Genomic DNA, 15,663 nt, shown 5'->3' on the forward strand with positions numbered 1-15,663 from the left:
CATCACCCAATAAGTGTACACTCTACCCAATGTGTATTCTCCTTCTCCCCCTTCTGCCCTTTCCCTTGAGTCTCCAAAGTACACTGTATCATTCTTATGCCTTTGTGTCCTCATAGCCTAGCTCTCACTTAGGAGTGAGAACGTATGATGCTTGGTTTTCCATTCCTGAATTACTTCACTTAGAATAATGGCCTGCAATTCCATCCAGGTTGCTGCGAATGCCATTATTTTGTTCTTTTTTATGGCTGAGTAGTATTATGTGTGTGTATACATATATATCACGTTTTCTTTATCCACTCGATTGATAGGCACTTGGGCTAGTTCCGTATTTTTGCAAGTGTGAATTGCGCTACTATAAACATGCATGTGCAAGAATCTTTTTCGTATAATAACTTCTTTTCCTCTGGGTAGATTCCCAAGCAGTGGGAATGCTGGCTGGATCAAATGGTAGATCTACTTTTAATTCTTTAAGGAATCTCCACACTGTTGCTCCATAATGGTTGTATTAGTTTACATTCACACCAAAGGGTGTAAAAGTGTTCCCTTTTCACCACATCCATGCCAATCACTATTTTTTTTTTAATTTTTTGATTATGGCCATTCTTACAGGAGTAAAGTGATATTGCTTTGTAGTTTTGATTTGCATTTCCCTGATAATTAGTGATGTTGAGCATTTTTCATATGTTTTTTGGCCATTTTTATGTCTTCTTTTGAGAATTGTCTATTTATGTCCTTAGCCCACTTTTTGATGATGGGATTATTTGGGGGTTTTTGTGTTTTTGTTTTTGTTATGCTTTGTTTTGTTTTTTGCTGATTTGTTTGAGTTCCTTGTAGATTCTGGACATTAGTCCTTCGTCAGATGCATACTGTGTGAAGATTTTCTCTCACTCTGTGGGTTGTCTGTTTACTCTGCTGATTATTTCTTTAGCTGTGCAGAAGTTTTTAGTTTAATTAAGTCCCATCCATTTATCTTTGTTTTTGTCACATTTGCTTTTGGGTTCTTGGTCATGAACTCTTTGTCCAAGCCAATGTCTGGAAGAGTTTATCTCATGTTATCTTCTAGAATTGTTATGGTTTCAGGTCTTAGATTTAAGTCTTTGATCCATCTTGAATGAAATTTTGTACTACTCAAGTACAAAATTGTGAGAGCTGAGGATCCAGTTTTATTCTTCTACACATGTCTTGCCAATTATCCCAGCACCATTTGTTGAATAGAGTGTCCTTTTCCCACTTCATGTTTTTGTTTGCTTTGACAAAGATCAGTTGGCTGTGAATATTTGGCTTTATTTCTGAGTTCTCTATTCTGTTCCATTGGTCTATGTGCCTATTTTTACACCAGTACCATTCTGTTTTGGTGACCATAGTCTTATATTATACTTTGAAGTCAGGTAATGTGATGTCTCCAGATTTGTTCTTTTTGCTTAGTCTTGCTTTGGCTATGCGGACTCTTTTTTTGGTTCTGTATGAGTTTTAGGATTGCTTTTTCCAGTTCTGTGAAGAATGATGATGGTATTTTGAAGGAAATTACATTGAATTTGTAGATTGCTTTTGTCAGTAATGTCATTTTCACAATACTGATTCTACCTATTCGTGAGCATGGGATAGGTGTTTCCATTTGTTTGTGTTGTCTATAATTTCTTTCAGCAGTGTTTTGTTTGTTTATTTGTTTGTTTTGTTTTGTTTTGAGATGGAGTCTCACTCTGTTGCCCAGGCTGGAGTGCAGTGGTGCAATCTTGGCTCACTGCTAGCTCCACCTCCAGAGTTCACGCCATTCTCCTGCCTCAGCCTCCCGAGTAGCTGGGACTACAGGTGCCCGCCACCATGCCCAGCTAATTTTTTTGTATTTTTAGTAGAGATGGGGTTTCACCGTGTTAGCCAGGATGGTCTCAATCTCCTGATCTTGTGATCTGCCCGCCTCGGCCTCTCAATCAGCAGTGTTTTGTAGTTTTCCTTGTAGATGTCTTTCATCTCCTTGATTAGGTATATTTCTAAGTATTTTAATTAATTTTTTTGCAGCTATTCTGAAAGGCATTGAGTTATTGATTTGATTCTCAGCTTGGTTGCTTTTGGCGTATAGCAGTGCTACTGATTTGTGTACATTGATTTTGTATCCTGAAACTTTACTGAATTCATTTATCAGATCTAGGAGCTTTTGGATGAGTCTTTAGGGTTTTCTAGGTATACAATCCTATCGTCAGTGAACAGTGACAGTTTGACTTCCTCTTTACTAATTTGGTTGCCCTTTATTTCTTTATCTTGTCTCACTGCTCTGGCTAGGACTTCTAGTACTATATTAAATAGAAGTGGTGAAAGTGGGCATCCTTGTCTTGTTCCAGTTCCCAGGGAGAATGCTTTCAACTTTTCCTCATTCAGTATAATGTTGGCTGTGGGTTTGTCATGGATGACTTTTATTACCTTAAGGTATGTCCCTTCTATGCTGATTTTGCTGAGGGTTTTGATCATAAAGTGATGCTGGATTTTTGTCAAATGCTTTTTCTGTATCTATTGAGATGATCATATGATTTTTGTTTTTACTTCTGTTTATCTGCTGTATCACATTTATTAGCTTGCATATGTCAAACCATCTCTGCATTCCAGGTATGAAACTCACTTGATCATGGTGGATAATTTTTTTGATATGCTGTTGGATTTGGTTTGCTAGTATTTTTTTGAGGATTTTTGCATCTATTTTCAACAGAGATATTAATCCGTAGTTTTTGTTGTTGTTGTTATGTCCTTTCTTGGCTTTGCTATCAGGGTGATACTGGCCTCATAGAATGATTTAGAAAGGATTTCCTCCTTCTCTATCTTTTGGAGTAGTGTCAATAAGATTGGTATCAATTCTTCTATGCGTGTCTAATAGAATTCAGCTGTGAATCCATCTGGTCTTGGACATATCTTTGTTGGCAATTTGTTTATTACCACTTCAGGCTCACTGCTTGTCATTGGTCTGTTCAGAGTATAATTTCTTACTTGTTTAATCTAGGAGGGCACATTTGTATGCATAAATGTGCTCATAGTAGCCCTGAATAATCTTTTGTATTTCTGTGGTATCAGTTGTGAATCTCCTGTTTTGTTTCTAATTAAGCTTCTTTGGAACTTCTCTCTTATTTTCTTGGTTAATCTTACTAATGCTTTATCAATTTTGCCTTTTCAAACAACCAGCTTTTTGTTTCATTTATCTTTTGTATTGTTTTCCGTTTGTTTCAATTTCATTTAGTTCTGTGCTGACCTTTGTTATTTCTTTTCTTTGCTGGGTTTGGGTTTGGTTTGTTCTTGTTTCTCTAGTTCCTTGAGGTGTGACCTTAGATTGTCTATTGGTGCTCTTTCAGACTTTTTGATGTAGGCATTTAATGCTAGAAACTTTCCTCTTAGCACCACTTTTGCTGTATCCCAGAGGTTTTGATATGTTGTGTCACTATTATCACTCAGTTTAAAATTTTTTTAAATTTTTATCTTGATTTCACTGTGAACTCAATGATCATTCAGGAGCAGGCTATTTAATTTTCATGTATTTGTATGGTTTTGAGAGTTCCTTTTGGAATTAATTTCCAATTTTATTCCACAGTGGCCTGAGAGAGTACTTATAATTTTGATTTTCCTCAATTTATTTAGACTTGTATGGTGTATCTTGGAGAATGTTCCATGTGCTGATGAACAGAACATATATTCTACAGTTGTTGGGTAGAATGTTCTGTAAATATCTGTTAAGTCCATTTGTTCTAGGGTATAGTTTAAATCCACTGTTTCTTTGTTGACTTTCTGTCTTGATAACCTGTCAAGTGCTGTCAGTGGAGTATTGAAATTTCCCATTATTATTGTGTTGCTGTCTATCTCATTTCTTAGATCTAGTAGTAATTGTTTTGTAGATTTAGGAGCTCCAGTGTTAGGTGCATATATAGCATACATATTAAGGATTGTGATATTTTCCTGTTGGACTAGTCCTTTTATCATTATACAATGTCCCTCTTTGTCTTTTTAAACTGTTTTTGCTTTAAAGTCTGTTTTGTCTGATATAAGAATAACTACTTCTGTCACTTTTGGTGTCCATTTGCATGGAATATCTTTTTCCACCCCTTTACCTTAAGTTTATGTGAGTCCTTATGTGTTCGATTAGTCTCTTGAAGACAGTGGATACTTGGTTGGTGAATTCTTACTCATTCCACCATTCTGTATTTTTTAGTGGAGCATTTAAGCCATTTACATTCAACATTAGTATTGAGATGAGAGGTACTATTCTCTTCATCATGCTAGTTGTTTCCTGAATACTTTTTTCCTTTATTGTTTTATTGTTTTATAGGTCTTGTGAAATTTGTTTTTTTTTTTGTCTTTGTTGGATTGGGTTAATTTGAAAACTTTGTCTTCAAGCTCAGAAGTTCTTTCTTCTACTTGTTCAATTCTATTGTTGAGAGTTTCCAGTGTATTTTACATTTTTCCAACTGTGTCCTTTATTTCCAGAAGGTGTGATTGTTTTTTATTTATGCTTTCTATTTCTCTGAAGATTTTTTCTTCATATCTTGTATCTTTTTTTTTTTTTTTTTGGAGATGGAGTCTCACTCTGTTGCCCAGGCTGGAGTGCAGTGGCGCGATCTCGGCTCACTGCAAGCTCCGCCTCCTGGGTTCACGCCATTCTCCTGCCTCAGCCTCTCAAGTAGCTGGGACTACAGGCACCCGCCGCCACACCTGGCTAATTTTTTGTATTTTTAAATACACAGTGAGACGGGGTTTCACCGTGTTAGCCAGGATGGTCTCGATCTCCTGACCTCGTGATCTGCCCACTCAGCCTCCCAAAGTACTGGGATTACAGGCATGAGCCACAGTGCCTGGCCTATATCTTGTATCCTTTTTAAAATTATTTCTTTGACTTGGTATTCACCTTTCTCTGGTGCCTCCCTGAGTATCTTAATAATTGACCTTCTGAATCATTTTTCTGGCAATTCAGAGATTTTTTCTTGGCTTGGATCCAAGCCAAGTGTGATTTCTTGGGGGTGTTAAAGCACCTTGTTTAGTCATATTACCAGAATTGTTTTTCTGGTTCCTTCTCATTTGGGTAGACTATGTCCGAGGGAAGATCTCCAGTTCAAGGGGTGCTATTCAGATTCTTTTTTCCCACAGAGTGCTCCCTTGATGTGGTGCTCTCCCCATTTCCCTAGTGATGTGACTTTCTGAGAGCCAAACTGCAGTGATTGTTATTTCTCTCCTAGATCTAGTCACCCAGCAGAGCTACTGGGCTCTGGGCTAGTACTGGGGTGTGTCTGCAGAGTCCTGGGATGTGATTTCTCTTCAGGTCTCTCAGCCATGGATACCAGCACCTGCTCCAGTGGAGGCAGCAGGGGAGTGAAGTGGATTTTGTGGGGGTCCTTGGTTGTATTTTTTTTATTGTGTTGGTCTTATGTTGGTTGGCCTTCAGCCAGGAGGTAGTATAGGGAGGATACAAGCTTGCCCTAGGGTTGTCTGGATAAGTATTCGGGTTTCTCAGGCAGTGGGCAGGGCCATGAAGTTCCCAAGAAATTATGTCCTTTGTCTTTGGCTATCAGGGAGGGTAAAGAAAGACCATCAGATGGGGGCAGGATTAGGCATGTCTGAGCTCAGACTCTTCTTGGGCAGGGCTTGCTGTAGCTGCTGTTGGAGATGAAGTGTGTTTCTCAAGCCCATGGGAGTTATGTTCCTAGGGGAAATATGGCTGCCTCTGCTGCATCATCCAGGTCAATGGAAAATGGGGGAAAGCTGGCAGTGACAGGCCTCACTCAGCTTCCACACAGCCAGAAAGGCCAGTCTCATTCCCACTGTGGCCTCCCAACAGCACTGAGTTTATTTCCAGGCAGCCAGTGAGCAGGGCTGAGAATAAGTCCCATGCTACAAGCCTCCCTGCTGAGAAAGCAGGTGGGGTTTTCAGGTTTCATTCCTCCCCACCTGCCACGGTTTTTGTGCTGGTATCTTTGCTCCATCCCCCAGATTCTGTCCAGGAAACTTCGTGTTCAGTCAGAATTGTTACAGAGTTCGGCTGGAAGTTTCCTTCTCCCTGATGTCCTTCCTCAGCTCCACTGGTAGTCCTCCCCAAGGATCCCTGTGAGACAAAGTCAGAAATGGCCTCCCTGGGGACTGAGAGTGCCCACAGCGTTCTTCCTGCTGCTTCCTTTACCCCTATATTTCACTCGGCTCTCTCAATTTGTCTCAGCTCCAGGTAAGATTAAATCCTCCCATGATCTGGACCATCAGTTTCCCCAGTGAGGATGTGTGTTCAGGGGCAGACTTTCCCCCTTTCACACTTCAGGCACTCACAGTTTTTCAGCTGTCTCATGGTGGCAAGTTGTTACCTTCAAAGGGTCTGTGGATTCTCTTGGCTTTCCTGGTATGTTCCTGCGGTAGTTCTTGGAGTGAAAGTTCACAATGTGAGTGTCCACACACTGCTTTGTCGGTCCGAGTGGGAGCTGCAAGTTAGTCCTGCCTCCTATCTGCCATTTTCTGTCATCAGCAACTTTTAATTTTCAATACATTGCAGACCATACTTTTGCAAAATTCTATAAAAATTAAATTAGTAGGAAAATATAATAAAAACAAAAGCTTATAAAATGTAAGACCCAAATTTTATCATCAGATTCAACAGAATTAATATTACTCTATAAAGTATGGGAAAAAGTCTCTGAATGATTACTCTTGATGTCTATACTTGTGTCTTTGCAGATGAGTGAAAATCAGTTCTCAGACCAGCATTGGTCTATGAGCTACTGTTTCAATCCACTGGAGTTTCTTCATTGCCTCCAGACCTCAAAAACAGGCTCCCTCTACCCATTGTCCCCTGGTGCACTCCACCACTTCACCTTGAGCATCCTGAGGGCTGGCAGTATGTTTCTCTGGATAGCAACATGATGACTACTGCCTGAAGGCTCTCCATTTTCTCCCTTTCAATAAGAATTTACTTGTAAAACCCACAGTTAGGCTCTAATATTGGCCAAGCTGTCTTACCATCAGTCATTTGAACTTAGCCAAAGCCCATATATGCCTCATATGACAAAATAGTAAGGTACGATTTTTTTTTTCTGGATTCTTCTCAATTTTCTTCTTACCTATTCTCACTTTCTTGATTTCTTGATGGAAAACTGATCCAGGGCTCTTTGCTGTATCACTGCTGTAAATTCTTATAGCTTTGAACCTTGGCTTTCCCCCAGTTTTAAGTCCTGTTGTTTACTTAGTTTCTTTTGAGGAGATACTCTGTGTTCCACCTGAGCCCACACAACCGCAGTGCAGCAAGGATGCAAGTCACGGAATTTGCTGTCAGTGAATGGACATTGCACCAGATTCAGGTCTCAGCCCTTTATTCTGTCCTGATATAAAACAGTGCCAAGGTAAGACAGCATCTTTGATCTTTACAATTGTTAGAAGACTAAATAAATGTCCTGCAATTATAACAGATTCTAATTGGTGAATGCTACATAGTTTATTTCAATAATATAAACAAATAAAAATATCCTCTGATAATTCCAATCTTTGAAAACAAACAAAACTACAAAGAATCCACAAATAGGTCCCCATTGAGTACCAAATCCGGAATGTGAAAAGCTTTCGTTTATATAATACATCCAGGAAATAATAGATAAATCATTTGTAGAGACACCCATCAATCAACTTAAAGAAGACCCAAACAAATTTTTTGTATGCACAAAGAACACCTGGGTGTATACTTACCTTTTATCATAGATCAAACCAATAAAACTTTGCAAGCATATCATGCCTTAGGTAGACACAATATTACAAAGCAAATATGGGTTGTGTGAGGGAGCTATGCAGGGTTGGCAATTCATTCCATGAGGAGATATCCAAAGACAATCTAACAAAAATTTCCTAATCAAGTGGATGATCAACCAAATTCTATATATATATATATATATTTTTCATTTCATTTGTCTGGGAAGCATGATTGTCAGTGGAACCACTTAAGGGAAAATGAGTCATCTGCTTCATTTGGATGAAAGCAGGAACAATTTCTTTCATAAATAGCATGAATACAATTTAATTCGGTTATCTTCTCTGCTTGGGAAAAGCGCCGGGGTTTCACATAGAAATAGGCATTTGATGCTTGTACATTTGTCATGTTTTCCTTGAGATTGTAAAAAAAAAGAGATGATGCCTCATGCCCTCTTGATTCTTTGGGCATATCTTTGATTCCGATGTGCTCTATAAACAGCAAAAAGGGGAATAAGAGATAGGCCATAGAAAAAATGAAAAAAAAAAGGCTATATGTCAAATCCGGGGTAGTCCTAGACTAAATTTTCTCCTATTCTCAGACTTAAAAACCAGATTTGCCCTTTTGCATTTTTTTTTGGTTTGTCTTAGCTCATCACTATATAACTAATACACAATTATCATCTCCAAAAAGACCCGAGTGGCATCTGCGAGTTCTGAGAACAGCGGTCTGTGCTTAACTGAAAAGTTCCTTTTGCAAATGCAAAAGTTGTGGAAATTTCTCCTATTGAGAGTCACTTGAAAGTAGTTTTAATGGACTATGTAATAGCTTATTTGACTTTGCTCTTTCATTTTAGCATAAAAGCATAAATATTCCATTCAAATGTGGAAAATCTATTCAGGGCAAAAATACAGGTCTAGCATATCAGCTACAGCATTATTTAGGTTGTGGTCCATTTAAACTACATCAATGTGTCATCATTAATTGTTTCTGCCCGGAACTTTTACATATTATCTGTAGAATATATCTGATCTCAGAAACTCACTTTTTTTTTTTTTTTTTTTTTTTTTAAGATGGAGTCTCGCTCTGTCACCCAGTGGCGCGATCTCTGCTCACTGCAAGCTCCGCCTCCCAGGTTCACACCATTCTCCTGCCTCAGCCTCCCCAACAGCTGGGAATATAGGCGCACACCGCCACGCCCGGCTAATTTTTTGTATTTTTAGTAGAGATGGGGTTTCACTGTGTTAGCCAGGATGGTCTCGATCTCCTGACCTGGTGATCCACCCACCTCAGCCTCCCAAAGTGCTGGGATTACAGGCGTGAGCCACTGCACCCAGCCAGAAACTCACATTTTAATTTATTGTCTGGTGCACGTAATCACATTTAGAAAAACATTATCCTGTCCTACATCATATCAATGTAGGATTTCCTTCTAGAGAAAATGTTTGTCTCATGTTCATTATTCTGAACACTAGTAAGGGAGATCGGTAAAAATGAAAAGTAAAGTTTTGAATGTTCAAATAGTTTCTTAACAGAGGTCAAAAATAAATTTTACTATCATCTATTTTCATTTCACAGAAAAAATGTAGTACTAAACTGAAAGATTTAGGGTCTGGAAACTACAGAGCTGATTTTCCAGCAAGAATTTTTGTGAACAGACCCCCACTGTCATTGTTGAAAGGCTGGAGTAGGCCAGCACACGGGAGGAGCATGGGCATTGGGATGGGACAAACCTGAGACTCCAGTTGCAGCAGCATTACCTACTGTCATGACACTGGGGCCCATTTTCCTGCTTTGTAAGAATGAAGATAATACCTTTCACTTCACAGAGTTATACAGGATCAACAAAGGAGGCCACGTACATAAGGTACCCAGCACAGTTCATTATATATTATGAATACTCAATCAATGCTCATTCATATCCTCTGTCTTCTTTCTCTTAGAACTGTGTGCATGCTAAATCATATCTGCTACTGCTCTGGGGCAATAGTACAGACCCCAGGACCATTTTGTGTGTCAATACAAATAATGAGCAGGAAATGCAGGTTCTATGCCATATAAGCTACTAGTGACAACCACAGAAAATTTCTAAGTTGTCCATAGCACTGGCAACCCTTCCAAATTTCCTTTATGGACCCTGGCTTCCCATGCACACACAGTATCCATTCCTTAAAAGTGTGTATTCCTCAAGTTCCTGTGCTTTGTTTGCTTTTCTTCTTGCTCTTACCTTGTCACTGATTTTATCCACTCATAGACTTCTGTCATGACCTTGTGTTTATGATCTGAAGTCCATATGTTTGTCCTGGTTTTCCTGCTAAGTTCCAGACTCATATATCCAACGAATACCTGATATCTTCACCTGAGTTACCTCAAACTCAACATGACCAAAGCATCTGTGCTACCTCATCCTACGCAATCCCCTCCCCTACCTCCCTAAAAACATGTTCCGTATATTTTGTATACTTTATTCAATGGATTTCTACCCAGTCATTCTGTTTTTTGGTTTTTGTTTTTTGTTTTTTTTGAGACGAAGTCTTGCTCTTGTCCCCCAGGCTGGAGTGCAATGACGTGATCTCGGCTCACTGCAACCTCCGCCTGCCAGGTTCAAGGGATTCTCCTGCCTCAGCCTCCTAAGTAGCTGGGATTACAGGTGCCCGCCACCACGGATGGCTAATTTTTGTATTTTTAGTAGACACGGGGTTTCACCATGTTGGCTAGGCTGGTCTCAAACTCCTGACCTCGTGATCCGCCCACCTCAGCCTCCCAAAGTGCTGGGATTACAGGCGTGAGCCACTGCGACCGGCCTCTATCCAGTCATTCTCTAAACTTGAAATCTTTCACCTACCCTTTTTCTTTCTTTCTTTCTTTCTTTTTTTTTTTTTTTTTTTTGAGATGGAGTCTCACTCTGTCACTCAGGCTGGAGTACAGCAGTGGGATCTTGGCTCACTGAAATTTCCAGCTCCTGGGTTCAAGCAATCCTCCTGACTCAGTCGTTTGAGTAGCTGGGATTACAGGTGACTGCCACCATGCCCGGCTAATATTTTTTGTATTTTTAGTAGATGGGGTTTCACCATGTTGGTCTGGCTGGTCTCACACTCCTGACTTCAAGTGATCTGCCCATCTCGGCCTCCTAAAGTGCTGGGATTGCAAGCGTGAGCCACCATGCCCAGCCTCACCTGCCCATTCAAATTGGTGAAATACACTTTGCCCTTTGTCCAACATTTGTATATTTACTACTTTATTCAGGTTTGGATTTTCCTTCCCTCCTGTCTTCTTCCCAGCTCACACATGCTCCCTACTTCTTATCTGCTTCTGTCTTAAATGCAAATCTTATCTGTCATCTTGGATTTCCTCAGCTAGCCTGCTTCCTGGACTTAATGACACCACCAGAGGACAGTAAGTCACTTGCCCTGAAAGTGCCAGGCCAGGCGCATGCCCTGAGTTTCCAGCTCCTTCCACAGTTTCTGAACTTGAGGGAATCACTGCACCGGAGGGCGTGGAATCAGCATCCAAGCCAGCCTCCAAAGGACTTGGATGACTCAAGCTGGAAGTGTGGGAGAGTTGGCTTTCCATGGGGTCAATTTTGCCCCATAGAAAATCATAAGAGCTGAGATAAGCCTGAACAAAAGAATGCCCCTGATTCCTCCCTCCTATGGGCTGCTTTAAAGCAAATGTCCTTGACATGGAGAGTCCATAAGTGTCCCACATACTGAGTGACAACCTTGCTGGGTCACCTTCTGTGTCATCTTGCAGCTCATCATGAAGCCGTAGCCAGCACAGTCATGGGTCACTTTTTATTGCTTCGCGTCTTTCTTTGAACCCCCTATGTTTTTTCCTCACTTTTGCTGCCCTGGGTTTGCACCTTGCAAAGGAAGTGTCAGCATTTTAATCTTTGCCTCAAGCTCTCTTTTCTAGGAAGCCCAGGACTAAGAACAATTCTAAAAAGGATTGAATGCAACGTTAAATAAAATCCTCTTTACAATAACATAAAATCCTTGGCTCATTTACCTTTTTCTGGTTCAAGTATGAAGGGAAAATAAAAAATAAATAGTTATTAGTTTAAAAGCTTGTCAGAAGAATGTATATTCTGTTGATTTGGGGTGGAGAGTTCTGTAGATGTCTATTAGGTCTGCTTGGTGCAGAGCTGAGTTCAATTCCTGGATATCCTTGTTAACTTTCTGTCTCGTTGATCTGTCTAATGTTGACAGTGGGGTGTTAAAGTCTCCCATTATTATTGTGTGGGAGTCTAAGTCTCTTTGTAAGTCTCCAAGCACTTGCTTTATGAATCTGGGTGCTCCTGTACTGGGTGCATATATATTTAGGATAGTTAGCTCTTCTTGTTGAATTGTTGCCTTTACCATTATGTAATGGCCTTGTTTGTCTCTTTTGATCTTTGTTTGTTTAAAGACTGTTTTATCAGAGACTAGCATTGCAACCTGTGCTGTTTTTTGTTTTCCATTTGCTTGGTAGATATTCCTCCATCCCTTTATTTTGAGCCTATGTGTGTCTCTGCAGTGAGATGGGTTTCCTGAATACAGCACACTGATGGGTCTTGACTCTTCATCCAATTTGCCAGTCTGTGTCTTTTAATTGGAGCATTTAGCCCATTTACATTTAAGGTTAATATTGTTATGTGTGAGTTTGATCCTGTCATTATGATGTTAGCCGGTTATTTTGCTTGTTAGTTGATGCAGTTTCTTCCCAGCATTGATGGTCTTTACATTTTGGCATGTTTTTGCAGTGGTTGGTACCAGTTGTTCCTTTCCATGTTTAGTGTTTCCTTCAGGAGCTCTTTTAGGGCAGGCCTGGTGGTGACAAAATCTCTCAGCATTTGCTTGTCTATAAAGTATTTTATTTCTCCTTCACTTATGAAGCTTAGTTTGGCTGGATATGAAATTCTGGGTTGAAAATTCTTTTCTTTCAGAATGTTGAATATTGGCCCCCACTCTCTTCTGGCTTGTAGAGTTTCTGCTGAGAGATCCACTGTTAGTCTGATGGGCTTCCCTTTGTGAGTAACCCAACCTTTCTCTCTGGCTGCCCTTAAGATTTTTTACCTCATTTCAACTTTGGTGAATCTGACAATTATGTGTCTTGGAGTTGCTCTTCTCGAGGAGTATCTTTGTGGCATTCTCCGTATTTCCTGAATTTGAATGTTAGCCTGCCTTGCTAGGTTGGGGAAGTTCTCCTAGATGATATCCTGCAGAGTGTTTTCCAACTTGGTTCCATTCTCCCCATCACTGTCAAGTACACCAATCAGACATAGATTTGGTCTTTTCACATAGTCCCATATTTCCCGGAGGCTTTCTTCGTTTCTTTTTACTCTTTTTTTCTCTAAACTTCTCTTCTCGCTTCATTTCATTCATTTGATCTTCAATCACTGATACCCTTTCTTGAAGTTGATCTAATCGGATACTGAAGCTTGTGCATTCATCAAGTAGTTCTCGTGCCATGGTTTTCAGCTCCATCAGGTCATTTAAGGACTTCTCTACACTGGTTATTCTAGTTAGCTATTCGTCTAATCTTTTTTCAACGTTTTTAGAAAGCAATGACAACAAAAGCCAAAATTGACAAATGGGATCTAATTAAACTAAAGAGCTTCTGCACAGCAAAAGAAACTACCATCAGAGTGAACAGGCAACCTACAGAATGAGAGAAAATTTTTGCAATCTACTCATCTGAAAAAGGGCTAATATCCAGAATCTACAATGAACTCAAACAAATTTACAAGAAAAAAGCAAACAACCCCATCAAAAAGTGGGTGAAGGATATGAACAGACACTTTTCAAAAGAAGACATTTATGCAGTCAACAGACACATGAAAAAATGCTGATCATCACAAGCCATCAGAGAAATGCAAATCCAAACCACAATGAGATACCATCTCACACCAGTTAGAATGGCAATCATTAAAAAGTCAGGAAACAACAGGTGCTGGAGAGGATGTGGAGAAATAGGAACACTTTTACACTGTTGATGGGACTATAAACTAGTTCAACCATTGTGGAAGACAGTGTGGTGATTCCTCAAGGATCTAGAACTAGAAATACCATTTAACCCAGCCATCCCATTACTGGGTATATACCCAAAGGATTATAAATCATGCTGCTATAAAGATACATGCACACATATGTTTATTGTGGCACTATTCACAATAGCAAAGAATTGGAACCAACCCAAATGCCCATCAGTGATAGACTGGATTAAGAAAATGTGGCACATATACACCATGAAATACTATGCAGCCATAAAAAAGGATGAGTTCATGTCCTTTGGAGGGACATGGATGAAGCTGGAAATCATCATTCTGAGCAAACTATCACAAGGACAGAAAACCAAACACCGCATATTCTAACTCATAGGTGGGAATTGAACAATGAGAACACTTGGACACAGGAAGGGGAACATCACACACCAGGGCCTGCCGTGGGTTGGGGGGAGAGGGGAGGGATAGCATTAGGAGATATACCTAATGCTAAATGACGAGTTAATGGGTGCAGCACACCAACATGGCACATGTACACATATGTAACAAGCCTGCATGTTGTGCACATGTACCCTAGAACTTAAAGTATATATATAAAAAAAAGCTTGTTAGAGCAGAACTACAGTAATTTTACAAAACTTGGTTTTAGGTTTTCTAATAGCCAGAGTGAAGAAGGACACATAATCATTCTCACTCATGAAGAAATAATTGGAAGTAAATTTATCAAGAAAAAATATCTCAGCTATGACTAGACCCTGAGCTTTGAGAAGAATTTATCATGATGTCACAATGTGATATTGTGACATGGTGTGATGATGATCTTTACACAAGGGTCTTAAAGCAAAGTAAAGGATCATATTCTTTATATTATATATTGTTAACAAAAAGTGTAAAAATACAGAGTACTTCCCATGTAGCTTTTTCTTGCACTAGAATTTAGGGAAAGGCAAAAGCAAGATGTTGGAACATTGGTTGCAACTTTGATGTACATAAGAAGTTTCTTAAAAATACACATTTCGGGGTCCCTCCAGACCTACCAATCAGTGCCCCAAGGCTAGGGCCTATGCAGGTATATTTTAGACAAGAAGAACCTAATGCACACCAAAGTTTGAACACTGGCAATTTCCAACAGTTTCACCTAAACGTAATACAGAAAGTTGTTGCAATTTTAGTAGCAGAGGCAGCTTCTAAGAGAGCATTCTAAACATCATCTTGGAATGCTGAAACGCTATGCAAGCAGACACAATTGTTTGGGTTTCAGGAAGCATAAAATATATATAAAGCTAAAATGAGATAGAAAATTATGGATCAGTTGAATATTCTTTGAGCAAATATCTGTAAATGCCCTCTTTGGTTACAATGCCCTAGTTAAATAAACAGCATAGCGTATGAAATTCAGGCTGCTTAAAAGTTGAAGCATGGTCCCTGCATCAAAGCTTACAATAAAATCCAGAAGAAGAGCCACACAACAAAAGATGATAGCATTTTACGAAGGGCAAGATGATGTACAATAAACTGTGCCCCTAGAAACAAACGGTTTACTGAATATGCTCTCTGCTGAGGCAGCCCAAGATACATGCAATGTTTTGCTTTTTCAAAATGAAAAATTTCCTCCCACAGATAGTTTTGTTACAGACAATTGGTGTGAGATGGAAATAAAATAAATAAGGCACACAGCACAGATCAGACCACTGGAATATTCTCTCAAATTCTACCACACTCTCTACCTTTAGAAGGTGTGATGGAGACTAGCTGGATGTGTGAGTTGGACTCATCATTGCTTTCTGTACGTTAATCTCTAGGCACCAGATTTCCACCACTGGTGTGCATGTTTTAACAAGGTAACCAACCCTAGGAAGAGCACCATCTTAATATGACTTTTCAGACTCAATATTTAGAGGAACTTTAAAATATCAGTCCACTTATAACAAAGAGAAGACAAATTCTTTGTCCTGGCATGACCAGGACAAAAAAACACGAGGCAGCCTGTTCTTCT

General features: G+C 39.6%; 1 protein-coding gene across 6 annotated transcripts in view; it reads right to left on the reverse strand.

The window, feature by feature from the left end:
- The window catches only part of ZMAT4 (zinc finger matrin-type 4), a 380,296-nt gene that overhangs the window by 81,219 nt on the left and 283,414 nt on the right, over positions 1-15,663 (reverse strand). For 3 of the 6 annotated variants that reach the window (XM_063817046.1, XM_063817047.1, XM_063817048.1), the window contains exon 6: positions 7,911-8,175. The exons of the other annotated variants lie outside the window; for them this stretch is intronic. In XM_063817046.1, coding sequence (XP_063673116.1) covers positions 7,922-8,175 — 254 coding nt within the window. In that variant the 3' untranslated portion in view covers positions 7,911-7,921. Of the gene's footprint in view, positions 1-7,910; positions 8,176-15,663 lie in introns of those variants that run through there. 6 annotated transcript variants of the gene reach the window in all.

This window comes from Pan troglodytes, chromosome 7 (genome assembly GCF_028858775.2).
Source record: "Pan troglodytes isolate AG18354 chromosome 7, NHGRI_mPanTro3-v2.0_pri, whole genome shotgun sequence".
NCBI classification, from domain to species: Eukaryota; Metazoa; Chordata; class Mammalia; order Primates; family Hominidae; genus Pan; species Pan troglodytes.